The sequence below is a fragment of the Chaetodon trifascialis genome, chromosome 3 (genome assembly GCF_039877785.1).
Source record: "Chaetodon trifascialis isolate fChaTrf1 chromosome 3, fChaTrf1.hap1, whole genome shotgun sequence".
In the NCBI taxonomy this organism is placed as follows: domain Eukaryota; kingdom Metazoa; phylum Chordata; class Actinopteri; order Chaetodontiformes; family Chaetodontidae; genus Chaetodon; species Chaetodon trifascialis.
Window position 1 is genome coordinate 14,469,977 of NC_092058.1, and position 26,439 is coordinate 14,496,415.

The following is a 26,439-nucleotide window of genomic DNA, read 5'->3' on the forward strand; positions in this document are numbered from 1 at the left end:
GTTCACGTGACGAGGAAAAACAAACGCGCGGTACTTAGTTACCCAAACTTCTTCTTCACAGTGGTCAAGAATACTAATGGCTTATCGCTATGGTGAAGTGTTGGTCTTTGTTGCCTTTATTTGAAGTGTGGTGCTCTACAGTTCTGTACACTCGCATTCTGATGTAATAAAATGCAAAGTAACAGCAGAAAGCCAGATGCAGTGAGACCCCGACCAAGCTATGTCAGCTCCGGTGATGAAACCAAACAAGTCCGCAAAGTTCATACCAGAAAAGTTCCTTACAGAGTTGGATACAGTTGGAACAAAGGTGGAAGACTCAAGGAGCTGAGAATAAGGTGCTGACACTCTTTCTGTATTTCAACGTATACAACATTTATCTCATCATTTATAGCTTAGTCTAACCTTTTTAACTACTGCAGGCACTTGGCAAGGAAGTTCCTGAAGATATGGATTCAGAATACCTTTGGCCGAATTTTTCCTCATAAAGCCAGGTAATGTGTTACACTCAGCTCGAGTTATTGGTATAAAAAACATACTATTTTATATTTAAAGCGAGGACCACAGGCTGTTTGCCACTTTCAAATGCCCTACGTGAGCCTTAGGGAATATTGCATGTTGCAGGTCCCACTATAAGAGTGTGGTCTTGAGACGAGCCTTTGAAGGATGGAGAGACGAGTGGTGGGCGTCCAGGAGGGAGTGGAGTCTTACAATGCGGGCAGAGTGTCACCACAGGTACACCATACAGTTTGGTGCCTCAGTCAGCTGGCCACAGACAGTGCTTGTGTCTGCTAATGATGCATTTTGTCTTCCAGGTATTATCTGTATAGCCTGGCTTTCCATCACTGGCGGACATTTATGTCATTACAGAAGGAAAAGAAGAGCAAAATCCAAAATGCTCAATCATTTGGTATGATTTTGGCATATACGCTGAGAGTGTATGTAAGCTTAACGCCTTATCTTTTGTTATATATCTCAAGCATCTGTATCGCCTTTAATCACATTGTTTCTGTAACTAGCTGACAGGCAACGGATGCGCCTGGTTTGGGACAGATGGGAGGTTTTCACAGAGATGAGGCGAATGAAGAACAGAATGCTTGAATCTGCTCTTGAGCTGAAGAGACTCACAGCCCTGCGGTAGGACCAACGTGTCTATAAATTAGACCTACATTTGTAATGCTTAGCTGATTATTTCTTTTCACAGTGTTGCTTTTTTTTCTTAACTCGTGCAGTTCAGCGTGGAGCTTGTGGCAGACTAGGCTGCAGCAGCATCGAAACGTTTATGCCTTAGAGGATCAAGCCCTGAAACAGAGGGCACTAACTTTACAGAGCAGGGTAAAGACCTGATCCAACGCACCTGCAAATCACATACTGACAAACGTATGTGTGATGATCACTTCCTTTATATTTGTGCTGTTCTGTTTGTAAGACTTGGCTTCTGTGGAAAGAGATGCACACAGCTGCTTGTTGCCAGAGAGAGAAAGAATCCAAAGCTGCACTTCACTTCATCCTCAGATTGAAAAGAAGTACATTACATCACTGGAAAATTTACATGTCACGTCTCCAAGTCAAGAAAAAGTCACAAGGTCATTATTCTTTTAATATAAATCACAAGCTCATTCATACTATACCTCTCATGTATATTCCCTTTAAAGCTACAATTCTTTTGTTTTTTTATTAGCTGTGGCTCAGCGTGCTTACCATGTCCACCTGATGATGATGTGCTGGAGTAAATGGAGCAGCGCCTTGCATCACAAGCAGAATGAGGAGGACCGTTTGCAAGCTGCAGAGAATTTGGCCATACGGAGCACCCAGCGGAGAGCCCTGGAGTACTGGAGAGCTTGTATCCTAAACGTAAAACAAAACATATCTTCCATTCGCATCCCAACTGCAGCATCATAAGCAGTCCAGTGAGGGATAGTAAGAACTTCTAATTATCAGTACAGCTGTTTGATTCTTGAGCTTGTCATTAGATGTGGCGTTGTGCAGAGAGGAGGATGAAAGAAACAGGATCGCATCTCAGCATCAACATCATCATCTACTGGTGAGATCCCCTGAAAAATAAAGCAACTGCACAGCAGTAGAGAGTGTGATTGTTTAATGTGCCGATCACTGTGGGTTCTTGTTGTAGCGTGCTGGATTGAAGGGACTTTTTCTTAATGTCATCGAGAACAAAACGCATCGACTGAACCGCAATGTGGCTGTCCAACATCATCATCAAACTGTAACTGATGAGTACTCCATCATCCTCATGCTACAGTGTCAATTACATACTTTTTAAAGCTTCTGAAGGTTTAATGTTTGTGTTTTTCATAGTTAACCAGCAAGTACTGGAAGCTGTGGCAGGACCGTCTGGAGGAGGCTGAAGACAAGAGTTTTCAGCCCCTAACACAAATGGCACTGACTAACCACAGGTGCTTTTATGTACATTTCCCAATCTCTACCAGGAGCTGTGTTTGACCTGGAGTGAGAAATATATCACGATGTAGCGTCCAGGCTACAAAAATGTTTTGTATTTCATATAAAGTTGTTCCTGTTTGCATAATTTGGGTTTGAATTTTGACTTGAATAGTTTTTCTCTTTTCAGCATGTCCCTGTTGAGCAGCTGTTTTCACCACTGGAGAGAGAAACTTGCTGTGCGGAGACACATGCAGGTATTTTTAGATCCATCCCATGACTTGCAGAGCAGAAATAAGGACACATTTTTATAGATGTTCCTAGCAGATAGATAGATAGATAGATAGATAGATAGATAGATAGATAGATAGATAGATAGATAGATAGATAGATAGATACTTTATTCGTCCCCAAGGGAAATTCTGTATACATTTCCAACATAATATCGCAGTCTATAAATTCCTTTAAAATGTATTCCTCAGGAATTGGAGCATCGCGCAGACACTTGGTTTGCTGAACGCATGCTGCCTCGGTGTTTCAACTCTTGGGTTGACTTCACTCTGCAAAGGAGACTCCATGAACAGATGAGACACAAGGCAGAAGTCTATAATCAGTGAGTTACCATCCCAATTAGTACGTGCACTGGAATTAATTTCCAAACTCAGCAGAGTTGATCTGACTGTTGTGGTTTCTCTGTTTGATCAGGCAGCGTCAGTACACCTGGGTGTTTTACACCTGGTGGAGACAATCAGAGAAACACAAAGAGCAGATGCTGTCTGAGCGGATGGTATGTTACCTGGAAATGGAGGCATGTTCTACTGCATGTTGTTGATTAAGAGCACATCTGTGTCTCAGATACTGACCGATAACTTGATATTGTCAGGCAATCCTACACGAGGAGCGGTGCCACTTGCAGAGAGCCTGGGGTCGCTGGAGGCAGCGGACAGAGCAGCAGATCAATGAGGAGGAGAAACAGATGGCTTCAGACAGTCTCTACCTGCACAGACTGCTTCACAAGACAATGACACAGTGGAAGGACAGCAGCAGTGAGATACGAGACAGGTGAAGCAAACAAAGTCCTGTTGAAGTGATTTAATAGGGTGGTGAAGTTGCTGGTCTGTTGGCAAAACACATATTTTTCAATGCATTTGTTTGCATGTCAGGAGGAATCGAGAGCTGCAGGCTTGTCGTCAGGGTGACCTGCGCCACATGAGATGGGCTGTGGAGAAATGGAAACAGGTGACTGTGCAGTATTTTCTCTTTCTGCTTGCACAACATCTGTTCACATAGCGTTCTTTTGGCTCAGGTGGAATGAAAAGACAGAGATTGAGCTGTTTAGGAAATTTGTATTGTCTTCTGAGCTGCTCTGTTAACATCTCTGGTAGTCTGTGTGTGTCAGTGAGTCTTGTGTGTTTGGTCAGTTTGTTCAGAGCCAGCGAGTGAAGAAAAGCAGACTGAAGCAGATGCAGAGTTACCATGAAGTTAAACTTCTCAGACACACATTTGGGGCCTGGAAGGTACATCAGAATTTTGTAATCGCATCATTTCTTAAGGTCAGGGTCATAAAGACAAAGTTAAAGCTGATATACTGCGGCCCTCTGTATTCACAGAAACACCACCTACAGATGTCTCAGATCTACGGCGATGCAGAGGATCTTTACAGACAACAAAAACAGAACTTTGTCAGGTATTGAACAGATATTTATGTATATTCAGATCTGAAGTCTGAATTTCTTTAATTAGAAACCACAGGTGGTTGATTACTAAACACTGTCACTGACCTTCTGTCTGTTCCTATTTCCTCCATCTGAATGATTCATGTCAGTTTCATCCACTCAGGCTCAATAACATCTCTCTGCAGGAAGGTTCTGTCTGTTTGGAGGGAGAACGTGGTGTTGCTGACAGAAGTCAGGCTCATGGAGCAACGAGCACAGAGTCACTTTCAGCATTTCCTTCAACTTAAGGTTGTAAAGCAGCCTCAAACTGTTATTGTTATTCCTTTGTCAGAGCCTTTGCTCATCGCTTTCTAATCTGTCAAGGTGTTTCTTGCTTGGAGAGAAGTAACAACACGTGCAGTGTCAAGGCGTCACCAGCAGGGGGAAGTAGTCATCAGGGCTCAGAGGTCCATAAATCAGGGTAAGTACAAAACTCTTTACGCTGCAATTATTTTTTTAAATGTTGCTGTCTTGAGATAACAAAAATCATTTTCTTGTGCTAATAAGTTAATTTATGGCTTAATCTCGACAAAATTCAAGAAAAGTATATCTCAAGATCATGGGATGATTATGGAGAACTCACACTAGAGCAGACACTGGTTTTATAGAAACCAACCAAACCAACCACAGTCCAAAGACATTAATAATTTCTGCTTTTTATGGTGAGTCTTGCAAGCTCATGATCTTGAAATAACAGCATTAAAAACAGTAATTGCAAGCATGGTTGTTTTCTGTCTTCCTTTCTTCTGTTTTATGCCTGTTTGTGTCAGAATTCTACGATTAAGATGAGGCATGTGTACCTGAATTGTTCTGCACTTTTTAACCTGATGTTTCCCGTGTTTAGTGCGGCTGCTGCGATCTTTCCGACAATGGCGGAAGCAAACCAGGGAGGCTCGGAGGGAGAGGATGTGCATGGAAAAATCCAGGCGGCACCATGACTCCAAACTCCTTTCAAAAGCACTGAAAGCATGGAAAAAGCATCACAACCAGTATCAGAAAAATAAGGTTGTAGCTTCATTTTCAGCTGTTATGTAAAGCCGCACTGTGACTTCAGGCTGTAACGAGACTTTTTAAATGTGATGATCTCATAGGTAATGAAACGACAGGGAATCTTTTTGCTGAAGCTAAAGATGTACCAGAGGTACTTTGAACAGTGGACCGTGAAGGTTTGTTCATATTATTTTTCACACGAACACTCAAGCCTCTAATGTGACTCTGATTTCCACACATTAAGATCCCTTTACTTGTCATGAGGTGCGACACTCAGACAGTAAAATAACCCTGATGCATTGTTGAAAGGATACAGTTATTTTGTTTTGTTTTTAAAGCTTGATCCACACTAGAGACAAAAAGTCAGGATATCTCGGCCTTTGCTTCTTGATTTGGACAAATTTTTTTAAACGTTGTCTCTCCACCATGTCCACCAACTCTAGGGAAATAAACAGTAAAATACTAAATGCCTGGAGTAGCCCTTTAATATTGATAATAACAGAAGCAGAGAGAGGGAAATGAGGCCAACTGGCCTTGTCTCATCTGTATGATGTTGTTTCTTTAGTTGCTAATTGTTCAGCTTTCTATGCGGAAGAGATATCAGACTGATGCAGTATATGTGGTTTCATTTAGTGCATTTAAACTTGGCCGTGACTTTGGTTTCCTTCCTGCTAACAGCTGCAGCACAGACGGAGAGAAGCTGAGCAGACGGAGCGAGCGCTCTGGCACTGGTCCCTCACTCTTCAGGCCAAGGTAACACCTGCCTGCACATTCTTCTCTCTGCAAAACTGAGCACTGGTGCTCACGTGGTTTAATGTGTGTGGATACCGTTTTGTGAACCTTTTGCAGGTGTTGCTTGGATGGAGACTGTTGGTCACAGAGCAGCGCAGGAAACAAGAGCAGGCAGCCAGAGCTGCACAGGTCTACAGAGACCAGCTGCTGAGGGAGGGCGTGACTTGCATCCTCACGTACGCTGCTCACATGAACGACCTCACAACGAGCCTCACACAGCACAGCCAAGAGCAGGTGGGTATCTGTGTGTGTGTTAGCCTCACTTCAGACATTGAATTTGACTTCACCCAGTCTGCCTGTGCCCTGCAGAGATCGAGAAATCTCCAGAGAGTGGTTAAGCGCTGTGCTATGCGCTGGAAGCAGCGGGCGCTGTGTAAGCCACGAAGTAAGCAAGAGGTCAAAGGGCAACCATCAAAAAAGAGTGTGACCTTCTGTTTGACTACGCCTGGGCCGAAGAGTGTTTCTCCACCTGACTCAGTGGTGGAGGAGACTGAAGATGAAATGTTTAGGAAGCTGTGAGTCCGAGCCCCCGACAGGCTGTGAATCTGTGTTCAGCACATGGACTCAGTCTTACAGAGTTTTTCATTTTTTTACAGACTGCTCGGACGTACACTTCGTCGGCAGCCACGTCGCCGCGAGGACCTGTTTGAGTCTCCACTGAACATAAAGTAAAGTTTTTTTCCACATGCTTAACATTATTTTATAGGACCAGAGTGAAGGATGTAGTGACATCGAGCGGTGAGGTTGCAGATTTCAACCAGCTGAATACCCCTCGATTCATCCTCCGCTTTGCCAGAATTGTTTTTTCCCCACGATGGCAAAGTCCTGACACGTCCTTCTCTGACTCTAATTGGCTTGTACTCATTGCCTTTGTTGGTTGGGTTAGTTAGGTTGAAGCTTGAGGAGTGAGATTGGCTAGGTTAAGAATATCAGGGTAAGCCAATCAGAAGCATAGTAGGGCGGGTCATGACTCGGCTATCTTGGGGAAAGAAACATTGCCTTCCCTTCCGAGTGTGTAGCAGAACCGGCAGTGTCCGCTAAAGCTAAAAGCTCTCAGTCCAGTGTTTGGTTTGTCCATTCTGGGCTACTGTAGAAACATGGCAGTGCAACATGGCCAATTCTGTGGAAGAGGACCTGCTCCCTCTGTAGATATAAAGAGCTGATTCTAAGGTAACAAAAACAGAGTGACGCAGTTATGAATATTATATTCCATTTCTGCCAATATAGCCCCTCAAATCCTACACACTGGCCCTTTAAGTACTACATTTCACATTAGAAATCAGCTTGATTTTATGTTAAAACTTTGCCTCCCTCACTGACAAAAGCCTTTTCTCTTGTTTTCTAGCACCAGTGCTGAAACAGACTCAGAACCCTTGCAGCTCTATCCTGTTCAAGTCCCTGTGACCTCCACACATCAGAGCACCATCATATCTCATGTGTCACCCACTGAGCCTCATACATCCACTATGGACTCTCCTCAGGAGACCCAAGACATTCTTTTACCGCCCTCTGCTTTCATAACCACCCGGACCAAAGATGCGGTAACAATCATCTGTTTGACTTAGACAGACATCCGTATGTATTCAGTGCTAAATGTACTAACTTGACTTGAGTTTTATTGTCTGCTTTTTTCCCTAAGTTGGGGACGACCAGCAGCTCAGGGCTTGGAGATGCTCCACTTGTGCCTTTCTTTAAACAACATTCAGATTATCCAGGTATGATCGCTGCACTTCTTCTCCAGCATGGGTTATTCTTCCATTTGAACATAAAATAACACCATAGTCTGACTTGGATTATGAAAAACATGTGAACAAATGATCTGAACAGCTTGTTGTTGTGCTTCTTCAAGACTCATCCAGTGAAGAAACTGCAGCGACAGATCCAACTTCAGCTCTGACCAGAGAGCTGCTCAGCATCCAGCTGGACATGAAGACATACCAGGAGGACAGGAAGCAGCTCCGGTAATACATCTGTGAAAACAGTTTTTCCATTCTTATTGACTTGTTGAACATGTTGTCTACACAGTGACGAATGTTTGACTGTCTGTGTGTGTGTTTGCTCAGGACTTGGCAAAAACTGAAAGAGGTATTACAAAGTTGGCTGCAGACCAGCGGAAAGGATGAACAAATGGAAAAAAATGCTGTTGGTCAAGAGTTGCAGGAGGTAAGAAGATGTGTCATTGTTGAAAATACTCATTGTGTCCACACAATTTGACCAGAGTGACAAAAAGAGATATTCATAACTCAGCCAGAATTCTGCTGCGTGATGAAAAGATGTTAACTGTCTGAGTTTCTTTAATTGCGGAGAGACAGACAGAGAGAGAGACTTGTGAGGTGCTAAAAGTTATTTCAAGGTAACTTCCCAAATTACCTCCACTAATGGCTTAAATTATGCATGCATTCTTTTGAGGACAACAAATCATTGGCTGCAGAAAAAAGCAGAAATCGGATGTCACATAAGCAGAAACACTGTGAAATCACCAGTGGTGTAACGTAACCAAGTACATTTACTCAAGTACTGTACTGTACTGTACTGGGTAATTCCATTATATGCAGCTTTACGCTTCTACTCCACAACATCTCGGAGGCAAATATTGTGCTTATATTGACAGCTATTTGGCAGCTACAAAAATATGATGATCTTACAGAATGTGATGCATCACTGTAGATTAAAGTACCCAGCACTATGTAAGGTAGTTAAAATGAGCTCAGCCTTAAACATCTGCAGCAGTAAAATGCAACATGCACATTAATGCAGCAGTAATTTTATCCAAAAACATCAGATATTAAAACACTGACAGGGACCATTTTACTGCACAATGAGTACTTTCACTTTTCAGAATTTACTTTCACTGCAGTAAAGGACCCGAGTACTTGTGGTACTCAAAGTCTGTGTCACAATGGATGTTTTTGGATGTTAACAGTTGGAGGAGCGGATCGACAGACTGTCCACTGAACTGGCGAAAAGGAAACCAGCGATGCTGCGACACGTGGAGAGGATCCAGCATTTACACTCTGTCCTCAGAGGTCACTCTGTGTTTACAACATTACAGGAAATAGTGCTCGAACGCCCCAAAAGTGCTAACACCTGCTGATCATTTGGACCGTTGTTCATCTGCTTGGATCACATTTCTTATAATAACATGAAGACTGACACGAGGAGTGAAAGAGAAAACTGTTTTTATTTCTACCTTCTGCACTCGGCTTGTGAGGAGAAAATGTCCATGTATTGCTATTTATTCTTGTTAAATATCATATAAACTGTCTCTAAATTGACTGAGCATATCACAAAAGCATCAGATCCAAGTTCCTGACCGCAGCTTTCTGTGCTACATCTACACCTAAAATCTACAGAAAGGCTGGCTAGGGGTCGTCCTTGTGACAGATGTGGCTAAATATTTTCCATGTGTGTGAAAAAAAGTGACTTTACTGTTTTCAGAGGAGCTGCCCTTGCGCAATAGGTTTTCTATTTATCCGTGAGCACCAGTGCCTTTCACACTGTGGAAAATCTATGCAGGACAAACGGATTTGAGACTAACAGAAAGGACAGCTGTCTGTTGTGCTCTGCAGACGACATAAGACAGGTTTGAGCTACAACCGGCCAGAATGAGACGACTTTATGCCATTTTACTCTTTTTCACCTTTGTCTGCTGCATCAGGGGTAAGTTTTGTTCCTGAGCGAGTTTATTTACTCACATTGTTAACTTATTTCCTGTTCATTCTCAGTCTCATTGTGTCCTTAAAAGTCTTTTTATTCTTTTGTAGATGTTGTCTTTTTGTTGCTGATGGCAAGATTGTTTCCCTCTTTTTGGAGCTTTTTTGTGGACATTATTAAAACTGATTGAAATATTAAAAAAGTAGTATAATTATTTCACAGTTTGCAAAAATGCAAAGATTAGATTTTATTAATTAATGCAATACCTGCATCTTACTAAAACACATATATGCATGAAGTCTGCACCAAATGTGTGTGATCCTCTGATGAACTTGTGTGAACTGGCCCTTGCATGTTAGCTAAGAAGATGCGGTGGTGCACAGTGTCCGATCCCGAGCAGAGGAAGTGTGCAGAACTCGCTAAAGCTCTGGTGGCAGTGCTGCCTCCAGCTGCTGTGGCAGCTTTTGCCAGACTCTCATGCATACGAGCGTCCAGCACGACTGACTGCGTCGACAAGATCAGGGTGAGCCTTCCTTCACCTGATGTGTCTGAAATTTAGCAAAAAGGCGTGCGAAGGACAAATGAGTCACTGTGGCAGATGTGAAGTTATGTTTGTGTGTGTTTTTACGTGCATTTTAAATCAATACAGTAAAGCATTTCCTTTACAAGTACGCTAAGAAAACTCCTTAATGCCAGGCTAGAAGAAGAGATGTACAGAAAACAAATGTTTTAAATCAAATCAAAGAGGATTTTCACTTGTAAGTATGTGATTGAGATGAGTGAACACAGGCACATTTGTCATATAAAGTCTCACAGATGACTTTTCCTTGAGGGCAGACCAGGCAAGATATTGGCTTGTTGAGCTTGATATTGATATTTAAGAGCTTAAAAATCTTTTTTTAATCTCCTGTATATCTTATTGAAGAATTCTGTCCAAAGTATGTACTGAAGAGGACGTTTGTCCGTTAGGCGGTTTTGAAATGCAGTTTTTTGTCACTTATCAGCCACCATACGAACCAATGTCCAGCAGGTTTATAGGTTTAGCTCTGTTCTTGATAATAACCTGTTCACAATGCAAGAGGCTGCATGTTAAATGGGATTAAATATCAAAACCAGGAAGAGTCTAAGCACTGACGGCACTGTTTTTGTAAAGACGTCCATCATAACTGTTCAGTTAATTCTGCAAACCACTAAATCTGGAAAAGTGAAAGACTTTGAGCACTTAATTAATTAATTATTAATAGCATGAACAAGTAATATCTCTTGGGTGATTTTATGTGATGAAAGCCTTCAAAGGTGTATGAACCCTGATGGAGCACCACTCTAATAAGGTCTCCTGTTTCGTAACATTAAGACTGGCTGCATTAATTCTTTGCTTCAGGCTAACCGTGCTGATATAGTGACGTTGGATGCAGGAGAGGTTTATTCTGCTGTAAAGCAGTTCGGCCTTGTCGTGATTGCCAAGGAGATATACAGTGACGGTAGGTTTACCTCACACGGCTGGGACACTTCAGCATTGCTCTTCAGCACTCAGTCTGAGTCAGCGTACCTGTCTGTGTTTGTCCATCTCTGTGAGTCCTGCAGGAGGCTGTATTCTCTCTGTGGCTGTGGTGAGAAACAGCAGTTTGGACATACGGTCCCTGCAGGGCCTCAGGAGCTGTCACAGTGGGGTTCGATGGACGGCCGGATGGAGTCTTCCACTCGGCTTCCTGCTGTCCCGCAACTACCTGAGCTGGTCAAAGGAGCAGCCTCTCAGTCAGGGTAAGGAGATTACATCCAGCTCCACAGTGTGGAAATCTTTTGTCATTTCTGGCCCTCTCGTCTTTCAGTGCCCTCACTTGTTTTTCTCCTCTCGAGCAGACGTCAGCACCTTTTTCAGTGCCAGCTGCATTCCTGGAGCTGCTGCCATGGCACCACCTCTGTGCGCTCTGTGCCAAGGCCAGAAGTCCTACATTCGCCAGAAGAATTATCACTGTGAGACGTCCCACAGTGAGCCCTACTACAACAGCCAAGGAGCCCTCAGGTCAGGCAGCAAAGGCTCTACAAGCTCCCAACTTAAGATGCACATTTGCTGTATTTCAAACATGAAGACAGTCAAAACATTAGAGACATTCTGTTTCCTCTGTTGCCCTCACAGATGTCTCAGGAACAGGGCAGGAGACGTTGCATTCGTGGACCATTTAGCTCTTGAAAGTATTGAAGGTAAACTTCTTCTAATGGATTTTATAATATCTTACTGTTCAGTGAGGTTAAAGTAGAGCACACACCTTGCTGAAAAAATAACAAAGAGATCAAACCTTAACACTGACATTTCCGGGCTCACTGTGTCTGGTATGAAAAAAAGTCAATTGCATCCACTTTCATATAAATAATAGTAGTAAATAACATCCATCTTCAGTTCAGTATGACACATCTGAAGATCTAGATGTGTGGTGTTGACGAAGCACTTCAGAATCTGAAGTGAAAATGTCCCCGTTAGTAATATCTGCTTTTCTTCTCATGCTTGTCCTCTCAGACAGCGATGGAGACGAGTTCAGGTTGCTTTGCACAAATGGCACACAAGCACCTCTCAGCCACTACGCAAACTGTAATCTGGGACGTGGTCCAGGAGGCGGCATGGTCACCAGATTTAATTTTCGCAAGGTTGCTCGGAAGTTTCTAGTGACGGTGCAGGTACATCTTCTCTTCTCCCGCTTTGTGTCCATGCTGCGTGTCCCTGTTGAAGACTGTTAAAGGATTGTTTGTTGCTCTTTAGATGCTGTTTGGCCAACAAGGACGAGCGAGACAGCGCTTCAACCTCTTTAACTCGTCTTCTTTTGGAGAAAATGACCTTCTCTTCAAAGATGCGACACATAAACTCGCTGTTCTGCCAGACGGCATGGATGTCAGTCAGGTGCTAGGGTTGGACTATGTGGCACTCCTCAAAGGCCTTGGACACGAAGGTGCTTACCCACACTGGTGTGTGGTTGTTAATCATTATATTTGAAACAGGCTGGCTGTGATTTGACCTCATTGAACCTGTGTGTGTGCAGGAAGCTCACTGGAGGACAGTGTGGTGCGGTGGTGCTGTATTAGCCATGCAGAGCAGAAGAAATGTGAGCAGTGGGCTCTCAGTATCAAGTCAGACCCGCTGGTGTGTGTCAGAGCGCTCTCAATACGAGACTGTATCGAGAAAATCAAGGTAAGTCATAGGAGTGATACAAATCACAGGATGTCGGGATATTAAAGATTTAACTTCAGGCTGCAGACACCTGTATTCTCTCACTGACACTGATGCTGCAGAGGGACGAGGTGGACGCTGTCTCACTGGATGCAACTCACTCTTTCATCGCAGGAAAATGTGGTCTTGTCCCTGTAGTCACAGAATATTATGGTAAGACTCTGATAATCTTCTTTTTCTACTTAAGTCTCTTCTCAAAATACATACAAACACCAAGAAGAGGCAACTCCAACATCAAGCCTTTTCTGCTTTCTGTATGTGCCTTATTGACCAATGGTCTATTTCTAGACTGACAAAATGATTGTTTTTTTTTTTGTTTTTTTTGCTGACTATTTCAATAATTGTTCGATCTTTTGAGTCATTCTTGAAGCAAAAATTCTGTTTGCTCAAACATGAATATTTGCAGCTGTTTTCTATCCTGAAGGCAGAGCGTCCAGATAAAGGGCGTCTAATTTAAGTGCGTTTCCTACCCGGACTTGTTCACTAGATTTTGACATTTTATAAACTAAATAATTGTAAAAATAATCATCTGATAAATCATGACATTAACTTCAGCTCCAGTGTTCATTCATTAGAAAAACATTGATTTGTGTCCCCTGTGTTTCTCGTGGACTATCAGGAACTGAATGTGTGCCTGCTGAAGGATCAGCCCATTTAGAGACAGATGGTAAGACACTGCACCCAGTGACCAGCTTGTAGCTCATGACTTTAAGGCCTCCAGGCTGAAAGCTCCACTTTCTCCGTCCTCAGTGTTGCCCTCGGTGGTGGGTGTGGCAGTGGCGAAGCGCTCGAGCAGAAACATATTCGTTGGGAACCTCGGAGGCCGTCGCTCCTGTCACGGCTACATGTACAGCCCAGCAGGCTGGCTGCTGCCGTACAGACACACACTGAGCCTGGACCATAACAGCAGCTCCCCCTGTGATCCAAACCAAGGTACTGTTCTGAAGCATTCAACTTGATGCTTACACAGTCAGTGCTGCTAGTATATCTCCTCTCTGTGTGCGTTGACCTCTTGACTGCACTCAGTATCGCTGCACCTTGTGTTTTCTTAGTGTACAATGAGGTGTTTTGGAAAGGCTGTCTTCCTGGCTCTCAGGGGAATCTGTGTAAAGTGTGTATGGGAGGCACCGGGGAGGCCGCCACCAAACGCTGTGCTGACAACCACAATGAGCGTTACTATGGCAACATGGGGGCATTAAGGTATGTACAGTGGCTTACCTGAACCTCAGCTTTCAGCTAATCTGTGGTTGCTGTTGTGGAGCGTTTAAGGAGTTTTTATGAAAATTATGAAAACCGATGATTTTCACTTATCATTGGTGTCCAGCCATTTAGTCAACTGTTGTCACTGGGACTATTTTATTGGTAGAAAGTAGTTCTAATGAAAACTGTTCTGCCTCCACCTCCGCAGTATTTTCTCAAATAAAATCAAAACCATCCTGAAAGCTTGTAGGGCAAAGAGAGAAGATGTTTTTATTAACTTGCCTGAACTGACCCTTTAATCCCTTACTCATTATTTCCAGGTGTCTGGTTGGAGATCCCACCGGCAAAAGCTACGGCGATGTGGCTTTCGTAGAGCAGCACAACCTTGAGGCCAACGTCCTCAGTGAGATATTCAAGGCAAAGTCTTGACATGAATGTGCACACTGATGCAGACATACACTGCATGTTTATTATGTTACATTATGTCTTTGTCAGGTCTGAGTCCCAGCGGTTGGGCAGAGGGCTGGACGCCATCAGACTTGGAGCTGTTGTGTGGTGACGGTCGACGGGCTCCGCTGTCAGAGTGGGAGAGCTGCAACCTCGGAGTCATCCCACCGAACACCATCATGACGCGGCCGGTTCTCACAGCGCGAGTGTACGACTTCCTCATGAAGTCACAGGTCAGCTTATATGACTATCCTTTCATGAATGGGAGTGTTACAGAGTGTGTGTACTTGGTCCAAAGTGTGTGTACACTTAGGTCTATGAAAGCCCACAAGACATGAGATTCTGCTCATCAGCACCTCTGCCTCTTAAAGACCCATAAACAGATGAGATAAGAAAGTCTTTAACGTGTTGGCATTGTATGTAGGAAAGGGTTATTTCAGCTCAGTTTGAGAAACATAAACATTTTTCTGGAATAAAAAGGTAGGGCTGCAACTAACAATTATTCTCATTGTCGATTAGTCTGCTGATTATTTTCTTGATTAATCGATTTGTTGTTTGATCTATATTGTCAGAAAATGGTGAAAAACGTTTCTCAAAGCCCAAGATGACATCCCGAAATATCTTGTTTTGTCCACAACCCAAAGATTTACTATCACAGAGGAGTGAAGAAACCAGAAAATACTCACAATAAGAGGCCTTTTTTTCCCCTTTAAATTGCTCAAAATAGTTCAATTGAAATACTTGGTGATTAGTTTAATAGTTGACAATTAATTGATCAATTGCTGCAGCTCTAAATTTCTGTCTTACAACATATTTTCAAGAATAAAATAGTATAAAATTAGCAAATTATCTGTGGACACATTTCAGTTGCTACCAAAACATGATTGATGTCCAGCAGCAGCTTTTACCGAAGATCTGTTTTTTGCTTCTTGTGATGCAAATCACTTAATGATGAGGTTTGTCATCACAGAGAGGAAATGTTGAATATTTCAGCAGATATTTTCACTCCTTCATTCCTTTTTTTTTTTTTTTTTATAGGAAACTTTGGCAGCCAACCCAAACTCAGAGTTCAAGCTCTTTGAGTCTCAGAAATATGGAGAAAGTGATCTGCTGTTCAAAGATGCAACTCAGTGTTTTGTGCACACAAGCCACATGGACTACCGCTCCATCCTTGGAGACGAGTTCTGCAGCCACGCAGAAACTGTCTTCAACTGTACACGCTCTGGTACGACTACGATCAAATACGCCCGCTCGATTGTCAAATCAATAATGATAATGCTAATGTTTCCATCTATTTTCCTTACGACAGATATCTTGGAGTTTTGTAATCAGGACGTGTGCAGCATATTTTAATGCTTTCCTGTCCCTGTGCTACTTCAACCCCTCATCCGCAAACCTGGTTCAGCCAAATCTGATGACTGCAAACATCACTGGTATCATCCTGTTCACAGCAGAGGTTGGAGTCAAAACTCTTCTGCAAACTGGATCGATTAAAGAATAGAGCGTGCAGCAGCTTTCATTTACCATTATAACTTAAAATGTTTGCTGTGTGTGATCTGTGCATCTTTCAGAAATGCAAAACACATTTACTTTGTATTTTTAAGGCTGAAATCAAATTCCATCCATTAACACAGCAAAGTGGAAGCAGAAAGCCTCATACAGAGATGTTGAGATGACTCATAGCACTGAGGTAAATACCAAAAGACGTGACTACACTTGTAAATATGTGAGTGTAAAATCAATGTGTGTATAACATGTAACCATTTGTAAATGATCCAAGCTTTGCCTCAGTTGTTACATTTGCACATGCATCAATTATATTACTGTGTTTGTTAATACATTTCAAAATAAGTGTGAGATTGGGAACCATAAGAAACATGGGGATGTCATTTTTAAAGCAACGGTTATTATACGGTTTCAATTTATTATTCTTATTGTTGTTACTTGCTGTATGTTTTGCCCGTGTCTTCTTTTTTAATTGGAAAGTGTATTGACTCTGCACTTTAAATAAAATTGATTGCTAATTAGTTGTAAAGCAGCTCAGAAATAAATGGCCTCAACCTTGGCGGATAACATTTTTACACATATCTCAAGGACCTCAACACTTGTTCACAGAATGACTGAAGCTTTGGTTTGAGTTAAGATCTCCAAAGTCTTTGTTGATCACATGAAGAAAACCTGTTACAGCGAGGACGACTGCATTAGCATTAGCTTTAATTAAGTAATGCAGTGTATGTAATGGAGTTGTGTTGTTGCAAAGTAATTCAGTGATCTTTTCCTACTTTACCTGAATTATCTGGACCAAAGTTTCAATAAATCACTTGAATAAATAACTTAGAGATATTGATTGCTTTGGGCTACGGTTGATCAATTTTGTATACGGCTGCACACTGTTAGTGCAAATATACAGTGATGTTAAAACAAATGTGGACGATTTTAATTTTCTCAGGAAAAAAAGCAAATCTGGACAATTGTGGTCATCTTGAGTTTAAAGTCTTCGACTACAATTCCCAGACTACAGCGGGACTGTTTGGTGTTACGTAAAACCTGGTATTTCCTGTTGCTGTCAAACAGTCCGACGAAGGTTCCCATGTTATGTCAGCTTGTTGTCGGTTTTCATATCTTCCAACCAACACGTTGTAGCCGCTGACACTTTGTCACTACAGTGACGTTAAACTGAAACTCACAAATAAGGTAAAGTAGCTGATTTACGTACCAAAACAAAGCTTGCTACCTAGCTGATTGTTAGCATCCGTTGAGTTAGCTACCGGTTGAAACGTGCACTTTTGGAAAGTGGCCCCTTGAATGTTAAAGTAACGTTTTTTTTCTTACAGTTTATTATTTTCATTCATATCTTAAAGCCTTGTTGGCATTAACGTTCATAAGTACATTATAATTTAATGAAATGTTGTGTAAAGCGAGTGTCTTGGCATGAGTCGTGTAGCTTCTTTGCTACCGGACTGTTAGCATTCACTTTCACAGTGGCTTTCCAGGGAACATGGAGCAGGCTACGAAGAAATATGTGGTTTGCAAACATCAATCCTGTGTTTGTCTTCCTGCAGATGAGACTGCCACGGCGGATCCTCACACTGCACACAGCATCTGTACGGAGGGCTTCCTTTGTCCCCGCCTGCAGCACAGCTGATGCTCACTCCCTGGAGCTGCTGCAGGACTTTGTGTCCCGAGCCAGGCGCCTGTTTGTCATCACTGGAGCAGGACTGTCCACAGAGTCCGGCATCCCCGACTACCGCTCAGAGGGAGTCGGCCTGTACGCTCGCACTGACAGGCGACCCATGCAGCATGTAGAGTTCATCCGCAGCGCAAAGTCCCGTCAGCGCTACTGGGCCAGAAACTTTGTCGGGTGGCCGCAGTTTTCCTCACATCAGCCAAACTCTGCACACAAGGTCCTGCAGCGATGGGAGGAGGGAGGCAAGCTGCACTGGCTGGTTACACAGAATGTGGATGCTCTGCATTCAAAGGCAGGACACAGAGGGCTGACTGAGCTCCACGGCTGTGCCCACAGGTGAGAAAACAATACCTGACACCTGAAGCTGCTCCAGTAGCTTGTGGCCTTCACATTTGTTTTATTTTGCTAGGATTCATGATAAAGGATAAGCTATAGCTGTACAGGGGTGAGAGAGAAAATGTGTTTTGTCATATGGGTGAACTGACCCACCCAAGTTGCCATCCACATGTCTGTCCACTGAAGTGTGTTTAAAGATGACATGAGGAGTTCACATATGCGTCCTCAGGGTGATGTGTCTCGGCTGCGGTGCCATCACAGCGAGGAAGGAGCTCCAAACGCGATTTGTAGCACTGAACCCAGACTGGAGCGCACAGGCAGGCGGCGTGGCTCCGGATGGTGATGTCTTCATAGAGGACGAGCAGGTCCTCCATTTCAGAGTTCCCTCCTGTGAGGACTGCGGAGGGATACTGAAGCCTGAGGTCACGTTTTTCGGAGACACTGTGAACAAAGCAACAGTACAGTTTGTGCACGACAGACTGGCAGAGTCGGATGCAGTTCTAGTCGTGGGCTCATCGTTACAGGTAGTTTTAGGAAAACGTATGCAGCACCTTGGAGTTCACAACACAACTCTTTTGTTTCTTTTATCTAATTGTGTCCCTCTCCGTTATTCCCAAGGTATACTCAGGATACAGGTTTTTACTGGCAGCGAGTGACAGGAAAATGCCAGTCGCCATCCTCAACATCGGGACCACGAGAGCAGACCACCTGGCTGAGCTGAAAGTGAGCGGCCGCTGTGGTGAAGTGCTGTCCTCCATTCAACCTCTCTGACTGTCAGGGACACTCGGTTTGGAGATTCTGTATGAAGCTGGTCAAAGGGCTTTTTAACTACCTCACATTTAAACAGGTGAACGACTTACTTCAGGATGACTGCCTCAGCTCTGTGGCAATCTTTTTGTGTAGCATAAAAGGAGCCATGAGCAATTTGCTACCACTGTCAAAGTAGGACAAAAACTGACTTATTTACTCTGCCAGCAGAAATAGAAACACTCCAGCTGTACTGTGTTCGGCATTGCTTGTGTGGACTTTGATCATAGAATATGTGCAGTAGATGATAGTTCACTGTCTGAAGGCCCTGAGTTGAAGGGACTCTACTGTATTGAGTGTACTGGTTATGGTGTCTTCATGTTTTATTACAAGATAATTACAAATTACGAGATATTTGTGGAAGTGCCAGCACTTCACAGGTGAGACACTACAGAAAGGTGAAGCTGTGGAAACTAGTTTGAGGTTATACAAACTGTACTGCGGTCAGCTGGTGTTTAAAGGGTCTGATTTGCGTAGGGCTGATCAATTAATCAAAACGTCATGGAAATCGGAATAGGGCCAAGTGCAATATCCATGTTGCAGGAGCTGCAAATACAAACGGTAAACTGTCAAACGTTGGATCTTGTTTTTCTTAAAACTGATGCAGATGTTAATATTTGAAACGTCATGGCAAAAAGATTTTATCTTCTGTTTTACATCATTTAAAATAAATAATTTCAAAGCACTACAGCTCTATGTACATGAACTTGACGAGGTGGACGTCTTCAGTGTCTCCACACGTGTGGTTCTGCAATGTCAATGCATGTTTAACCAAACTTAATATTTACATCCTGACTCATCTGACATCAGTATGAAATGAACTTCACACACTGCAGATTTTAGTTTTTTGGTTCATGTACTGTGCATTGGATATTGTTGGAGAGTTTTGCTCTCCAACAACAAATATTGATATTAATCCCATACAGAACTCTTATCCTAAGTTTTTTTTTTTTATGTATTTGGTCACTTTAAGCAGTTACTTCTGTCATAATGTGGCTGTGTGTTTGAATACCACTGCACATTCAGAAACAAGCAGCTGTTTTGAAACACTTTAATGGAGCGATGAAGTGAACCCAATATCAAAGACAGACTGAGGGCAGAGTGACTGTACACTGGCAAACTGTGAGATCCTTTAGGACATTTTGTTGCTGAAATCTTTCTTCTAAGCAAAGCCTCCAGTTTTCCAGGGTGGACTGTGTCTCTTGAAGCAGACCAGCTGGGACGCTGAAGGAGTACAGACAACATCTGTGGCCCGCGGGGTCCGCTTCCCATGTCGCTGAAGCTGTAGTCACCATCAGGGGAGTCATAGCCAGACAGTTTTCAAAGCTCTTGGTCTGATCAAACCAGTAAGTGATGGGGAAACCCAATAAAAGACCAAACACTGTGCACAGGTTCCAGTCCTCTGCTTTCTCTCCAACATAATGAGGTTTCTCCGCCTCCTTCAGTTGTTCCAGCCCTCTCAGGAGAAGCAGTAAATCGTGTGTTGTGCTCCTCAGCTCTCCTCTGAGTGGATCAGTAACAGTGGGCTTCTCCAGTGAGTGGCAGACATCAATCACAGCCACGCTGCTGTCATGAAACAGCTGTTCTACCCTTGATCTGACTGCAACTGGATTAACAACAAGAGCATTTCCATTTAAATCCAGCGTGAGAAGCGATTTAGACACCAGCTGGGAGGACTGCAAAGAGCTCAAATACCGCTGCACCTGGTCTGCACTGGCACTGTTGCTATCGTACAGTAAAGCTGGTTTCAATCCCAAATCAACGGCTGAGACCTGAGCAGCCAGATCCAGACTCTGAGGGACAGAGAGAGGTTTTCTACCAGCGGACAGACATTTACGAGCTGCAGCGACAAAAAGCTCTTGGGTGGACATGGCTGCAGAAGTCACATGACACACCATTCAAATGGACAAAAATAATACGCTTCAGTGATTAGACCCATTCAGAGGATTAAAAAAAATTAAATAAAAGCTAATATATGGGTCAACAACAAGAACAGAGACGCTGCTTCTCTTTAGGCCTCCTACTGTACAATGATATGAAACAAGTTATTCTACAGACAAATAAAGCAAATTCAGGCCAACAGGATGATTTGTTTTCAAAGTGTAACAAGTCACATAAGTTTCATGATCAATTAGTCATGTGCCTTGTTTCTTTGTTGGTCCAAGACACCTAGAAAGGAACAAAAAAAGCAAATATGTAACTTTGGCAACGACTGCATTCATATATGTATATATATCCATGATGAATAAGGCTGTTACCATAACACACATTAGTTTGGTCAATAGCAACGTCAACTGGATGTAAACGGACAGGTCGAGTAAAGAACATGATCTCACCATCATCCTGGTTTTGGTGGGGATGTGTTTTGACCAGCTTATGTCACAGGCTGAGGAGACATCAGGTCAAAATCTGAGAGATTTCTTGCAACCCAAACACCAGCTGCAAACAAGCCCAGGTTGACCAGAAGATTCCTGAATAAAAAGCAGATGATTGAACATGAGTAGCACGTACAGCTGCAACAGTTAGCTGATTCATTGAAGAAATGTTTTGATAATTAATCGTTTCAGTCATTTGCTGGTTCCAGCTGCTTAAATGGAAGGATTTGCTGCTTTTCTTTGTCATGTGTGACAGTAGATGAAGAGTCGTTGGATTTTGAACTATTTGTTTGTTTGACCAAGATACTGAACGGGACATTTGGCTGTCAAAAAATGCTCTTTGTAAAATACTTCATACATATTTGGACACTAATGTGCAGCAATTTCTTACTCATGAGCACCAACTACATGTCTGCAGTAATCCAGTATTAGGCCCAGCCAATTTTTTAATACAGCTTTAATATTATCACAAAACTGAAAGAATTAATATTTTGCCACATGATCTTCTTCAAGACAGGGCCACGTGATCCACGTAAAACTGCAGGTCCCAAAAGGTTATGTGAGTGAATACTTCATTATAATGGTGCAGTTTTTCAAACAAGTTGTCAATTTAAGTAGCTACCAGTTCACAGACAGGAGGCCTGGAGCTTTCGGGGGCCCCTGGACATCTGGGACCCCGGAGTAGTCGCCCACTTGGCCCAGTTAGTAATCCAGCCTTGATAGTGACAAAAATGCGAGAGACTGGACGAGGCAAGGGCAAACGTCTCTAACGCAGTGTGAGCTAACGTTAGCTACAGGGCTAACGACCACACAATTCAAACGCCTTACATACCGTATCCACATAAGCTCACCTTCTGAAGTCGTTTCTGTCTGTTGCAAACCGGCAGGCTGAACCGATCCACTCCATCACACCGGAGGGAGATCCCTTTTTTCCGTTTGATCCGCTCATGATGCTAACGTGCAGTGTAACGACAGAAGCAACAACGAGGGGAACAGACAGAGGGAGGAAGAATTTAGATGTAACACAAGTACGGTGTGAGATAAAGCTCAAACTTCAACGTCCTTATCCAACTGATTAGCGTTACATGTCCCAAGATGTCTGCGACTAGGTACCGCCGGTTCCTGAAGCTGTGCGAGGAATGGCCACGGGATGAGTACAAGAAGGGCCGTGATTTAGGGACGTTTCTGCGACAGAGAGTAGCTTTAGCCTTCCGTGAGGGTGAAAACACACAGGTACCGTAACGTTAGGTTGAGTGACAAAACTCACGACACCCCCTTTGCTACATAACACACCGAGCTAAGCTAGCTAAGTGGATAATCAGAGGAAGACAGCCGTCGACCTTGCTTGTCCTGATGATCCTGTACTTATTGATCCTCTTTTTAATGAACAGCATAAATGCAGATGCTAATGCTAAAATCAGTGCCAATGCTAATGTTCTTACGTTTGTATCAGTTAGAGCACACAACTTAAACCAACCTGCGAGAACCACATTTTTCATCATGTAAACAGTGTTTCATAAGTTATATAGGTGCAATTTTAAGCACTATTTTGAGGTAGTTGCAATTAATAATTATAAGTATTCTGTTTTATGCGTGGCACCTTTCATCTGTCTGCACTTTTATAATCTCCAGATTTATTCGCTTATCAAATGTCAGCAGTACAAATATCTAGCAGTACTTTTTTTTTTTTTTTTTTCACAGAATCTGCTTATGACAGCACTCACACAGTTCATACTGTTATACGTTGTCCCTAGCTTTAGGCATTTGTCCAATCAATATGTTTTTCATCAGATCTCAGATCCAGAAAAGTGTGACCAGATGTACGAAAGTTTGGCCCGCATCAACAGCAACGTCTACAAACAACGAGTAAGTATAGCCCACGTTTCTGTAACTGCATCTGCTGCATCTTTGCATCAAGCGCTACTGTAATCAATAATTTTCTGCCCAAAACATACATCAGAAGATGGGTTCCCATCCAGACCTGTCTGCATCTTTAAGTATATCATCTAAAGACCTCCTCCGTCAAGGCACGCTGTAAACCAGTGTGCTTTGGTCCCCAGTAACACTGACTAGCTTTGACATACAATACTGTCTCTTCTGTGAAACGCTTTCTTTTTTTAAAGAGTAGGATCGGGACTGTTAGTTTGTCACATAACTGTGAATTGAGATGTTTAACACTTTTACCTTGCGCATTAAACATGGAAAAATATGCAGAAAATGGAGAAAAAACAATGTATTTAATGCCAAAATGTCTTTGTCTTTGTCTTTGTCTTTGTTCAGTTTCCTCGTGTAAGAGACACAAGCTTTACTGGGGTTACACTGGAGGAGTGCAAACTCCTTTTGTCAGGTACGGACCTACAATTGATCCCAATTATATTTAGGCATCTTTATGAAACACAGTTCTGTTACAGTTCTTTCTTTTTCATCGTACAGGGAATGTGCAACAGATGGACGATGAAAAAAAGGGTTTGTGGAAGACGTTAATGGAGAGATTCTCCAAATCATCCGAAGACACTCCAGAGAAAGCTCCTGAAAAATAGCTTTTCCTCTCCTTCGTTTCTCTTTGCATGTATAGAAATAAAGTTTATTGTTGGTATCTTTATGAGCTGTCGTGTCATTTTTATTATCGATTGTGCTGGACTTTACACACTATTTTAACTCTGCAGATGTTAACTGTGTAGCTTGTAGCTTTGAAGAAAAAGAAAAAAGGAAATAAATGTGGTTTCACATTTTATTTGAAAAACATACCAAGGATGACTGATGATACACTGGAACAGCTTTGAACAAATGCTCTTTTTTTTTTATTAGCGATCTTTTAAGTTTGGTTAAAACTATGAAGCAGAGATCAGAGCAGGTTGTTTGACAGTCAGACATTCAGCTTACTCTGATCAGAGTAACACACCTGCTCATGCTGCCACATAAGGTCCTGCAGATGACTGTAAACAAATGTCTGCTGGACAAACCTTACTTTCAAATTTTATTTTCCACATTAGTCACCTTATTTGCAGATACTAACTGGTCTTCAATAAGCGGATACATTAAAATCATCAGATATCAGCAGAACATTCAAACTCAAACGATTCACAATTTAAGTTCTTTTATTCCTCCTTCTCTTCTTTTTTCTCAGGGTTGTCTCTCCATATGCAGTAGTTCAGACAGGTGGCGAGACACAGCCAGGACAGGTAGGGCGCCATCAGCAGAGTGGCAGTGCGGCTGATGGGATACCATGACACCATGGTGGCTCCAACAGTGCCAGTGAGCAGCCCAATCTCAATGAGAGCCTGAATTGGACAGAGGGTGTTCAAAGGACACAGATGTGGGATATTCAAATGTCACACTTGCTACATTTCCCACAATCTTACTCATTTGGTCTTCCAGTTGAAAGATGGTTGAGGTTGTGTACAAAACTTACCCATTTCAGCTTGTGTGCACCAAAGAAAATAGGAGTCCAGGCCCAGTTCAAAGCCAGCTGCAGCCCATAAAGTCCCAGTGGAACCAGTGCATCCTCAGTAAAACCTCCCAGCTCTTTCCACACCAGGTATGAGCCATACCTGCATCACAGGTACAGACAGAATCACTCAGGTGAAGGTTGCATCAGACAGAATAAAAGCCTGCAGGACCCTGTCGAGATGCTTACCCCATGCCTGTATACAGACAGGTCCACACAACAGGGAACGCTGCATTTGGTGGGCGCCATGATGGTCTCTGCAGGGTCGGGTACCAGGTCTTTACCTCTTTGCGTGTGATGTAACCACCATAGAAGCCTCCCAAGTGTGGCAGCGCCGTCATTCCAAGCATGGGCAGCCACATGTTCTGAGATAAGAGCAGGACACTTAGTAACTGTCTGACCTCAGCCAGGGCTGGGTGTGAACCTCAACACTTCTTCTGTAATGATAAAAATGTTTCCACAGCACTGACGATTAAAAACTGTCAAAAACTGAAAGTTGGCGTCAGATTCAACTTGTTCTTGGGCTGAGTAGGTACATTACAGTTGTTTTCTCCACTGTTGTCAATGGAAGCAGCCGCCTGCTGTGGCTGAAAACAGCAGAAATGAGAATCAAAGCTGTGGGCCAGAAAAACAAAACAATGGGCTGAAAGACGCTTTAAAGAGCTGCAGAGCTGAGGCCAACTGCAGAGTCTGGCGGTGATTTTACGAGGGTTCACCCCTGCTACTGTCCCATAAAAAAAGTTATGTGATCCACTGCTGATGTGATGGCAGCTTTGAACGTTACTGGTAACATCGATATCGGCCTCGTGAATCCAGTATCTGTCGGACATATTTGAGGGAGCTATTTTAGAGCAGTTAAGGTGTAACCACTCCAGTTTTCATCACTTCTTACTGCATGGTAAATCCACTCAAATGGGTTGACACATTCAAGCAAGTCTCCTGAAGTTAATTTTCATGCCGTCCTGAAGACAGTACCGACCACTGGCTGTGGGCTCAGGGCGGTATGAAAAAACACTCAGAGAAACGTCGGTCTAAACAGGTATGGTTGTTGGTCAATTTAGTCCAGCGGCCAGCGGATAACATAATAAAAACATTCAGATTCGGTTTTCACAGCAAAGCAAACTAAGCTAATTCTAAGCTAATTTGTCTTCGTTTTGTACAGAAAGACGTTCTGTCGCACTTCTACTTTGGCATGCGGAGGCTCGCGGTGTGTCCGTCATAACTTACAACACTTAAAGACCAGCTAGGTCAAAGTTAAAGCTAATTTCACACTCGCTATATTGCACGAAGGTCAAAGCTGAGACATGTTACTCACGATACACTCAGCTGTCAGCTCCTTCGCACAGTATTTGTCGGACTGATGCTACACAGCTGCTGTGGAGTCTGCGGGCATGCTGCTGTACTGTGATATAACTAAGTCTGTTGGACGGGCAGGGCTGTCTTATCTATGCGGCCAGTGACACACTCCACAGACGCCCCCTGCGTCCGCCACATAACACGCACACGCACAGCAAAACACCGTGACGTCGAAGCGTGGTTACCAACGATTGGTCGCCAAGACAGAGTCAAGAGGCGGCCGACGGCCGGCGGAGTATTTTGGTAGCTAAATAAATATGTTGTATAAGGCCACAGTGCTCATTAAAGTCCAAAGGTCACGAAATACACTCACTAGCGTTACTTCCTGCTTTTGCACGTTTCCTCGATGCTTACAACACACACACACACACACACACACACACACACACACACACACACACACACACACACACACACACACACACACACACACACACACACACACACACACACAGCTGGATACGTGACTGGTCAGGCGACAGCAAAGATTAAAAAAGCTGTCAAGATGGTTCACGCCC

General features: G+C 43.1%; 7 protein-coding genes across 8 annotated transcripts; 4 read left to right on the forward strand and 3 right to left on the reverse strand.

Moving 5' to 3' along the window:
- The first annotated feature begins 30 nt into the window (after positions 1-30).
- sfi1 (SFI1 centrin binding protein) lies at positions 31-9,742 on the forward strand. The gene is made up of 31 exons (XM_070959698.1): positions 31-335; positions 420-491; positions 622-732; positions 813-907; positions 1,017-1,134; positions 1,230-1,332; positions 1,427-1,583; positions 1,679-1,840; positions 1,971-2,041; positions 2,129-2,221; positions 2,314-2,411; positions 2,585-2,651; positions 2,877-3,007; positions 3,100-3,181; positions 3,278-3,456; positions 3,558-3,633; positions 3,816-3,911; positions 4,005-4,081; positions 4,256-4,358; positions 4,434-4,530; positions 4,954-5,114; positions 5,201-5,275; positions 5,778-5,852; positions 5,949-6,125; positions 6,201-6,406; positions 6,488-6,559; positions 7,237-7,432; positions 7,531-7,606; positions 7,741-7,852; positions 7,955-8,054; positions 8,815-9,742. Exons 1-31 carry the CDS (start codon positions 172-174, stop codon positions 8,983-8,985), a joined length of 3,573 nt encoding a protein of 1,190 aa, XP_070815799.1. The 5' UTR covers positions 31-171; the 3' UTR covers positions 8,986-9,742.
- On the forward strand, positions 9,317-16,362 carry sxph (saxiphilin). Its single transcript, XM_070959699.1, has 17 exons — positions 9,317-9,551; positions 9,905-10,068; positions 10,927-11,026; positions 11,130-11,306; positions 11,406-11,568; positions 11,683-11,747; positions 12,061-12,218; positions 12,301-12,487; positions 12,578-12,726; positions 12,828-12,918; positions 13,385-13,432; positions 13,516-13,698; positions 13,818-13,965; positions 14,286-14,368; positions 14,461-14,645; positions 15,451-15,637; positions 15,722-16,362. The coding sequence occupies exons 1-17, from the start codon at positions 9,497-9,499 to the stop codon at positions 15,763-15,765; spliced, it is 2,187 nt and encodes a 728-aa protein (XP_070815800.1). The 5' UTR covers positions 9,317-9,496; the 3' UTR covers positions 15,766-16,362.
- Positions 16,363-16,964: 602 nt separating this feature from the next.
- On the forward strand, positions 16,965-19,443 carry sirt4 (sirtuin 4). Of its 2 annotated transcripts, XM_070959211.1 has the most exons (4): positions 16,965-17,106; positions 17,475-17,935; positions 18,165-18,459; positions 18,554-19,443. In XM_070959211.1, exons 2-4 carry the CDS (start codon positions 17,475-17,477, stop codon positions 18,704-18,706), a joined length of 909 nt encoding a protein of 302 aa, XP_070815312.1. In that variant the 5' UTR covers positions 16,965-17,106; the 3' UTR covers positions 18,707-19,443. The 2 variants fall into 2 exon arrangements, with proteins under 2 accessions (XP_070815312.1, XP_070815311.1); XM_070959210.1 differs by lacking the exon at positions 16,965-17,106 and having other exon boundaries at positions 17,347-17,935; positions 18,554-19,425.
- Positions 19,444-19,821: 378 nt separating this feature from the next.
- On the reverse strand, positions 19,822-20,640 carry c3h1orf74 (chromosome 3 C1orf74 homolog). Its single transcript, XM_070959982.1, has one exon. The coding sequence runs from the start codon at positions 20,638-20,640 to the stop codon at positions 19,822-19,824; it is 819 nt and encodes a 272-aa protein (XP_070816083.1).
- A 103-nt stretch (positions 20,641-20,743) lies between these two features.
- tomm6 (translocase of outer mitochondrial membrane 6 homolog (yeast)) lies at positions 20,744-22,110 on the reverse strand. The gene is made up of 3 exons (XM_070959983.1): positions 21,969-22,110; positions 21,079-21,213; positions 20,744-20,911 (listed from the first exon to the last, which is right to left on the reverse strand). The coding sequence occupies exons 1-2, from the start codon at positions 22,064-22,066 to the stop codon at positions 21,117-21,119; spliced, it is 195 nt and encodes a 64-aa protein (XP_070816084.1). The 5' UTR covers positions 22,067-22,110; the 3' UTR covers positions 20,744-20,911; positions 21,079-21,116.
- A 55-nt stretch (positions 22,111-22,165) lies between these two features.
- Positions 22,166-23,719, forward strand: uqcc2 (ubiquinol-cytochrome c reductase complex assembly factor 2). Its single transcript, XM_070993435.1, has 4 exons — positions 22,166-22,350; positions 22,909-22,983; positions 23,398-23,464; positions 23,551-23,719. Exons 1-4 carry the CDS (start codon positions 22,213-22,215, stop codon positions 23,655-23,657), a joined length of 387 nt encoding a protein of 128 aa, XP_070849536.1. The 5' UTR covers positions 22,166-22,212; the 3' UTR covers positions 23,658-23,719.
- tspo (translocator protein) lies at positions 23,685-26,280 on the reverse strand. The gene is made up of 4 exons (XM_070993424.1): positions 25,881-26,280; positions 24,755-24,930; positions 24,530-24,668; positions 23,685-24,398 (listed from the first exon to the last, which is right to left on the reverse strand). The coding sequence occupies exons 2-4, from the start codon at positions 24,925-24,927 to the stop codon at positions 24,216-24,218; spliced, it is 495 nt and encodes a 164-aa protein (XP_070849525.1). The 5' UTR covers positions 24,928-24,930; positions 25,881-26,280; the 3' UTR covers positions 23,685-24,215.
- Positions 26,281-26,439: the final 159 nt, after the last annotated feature.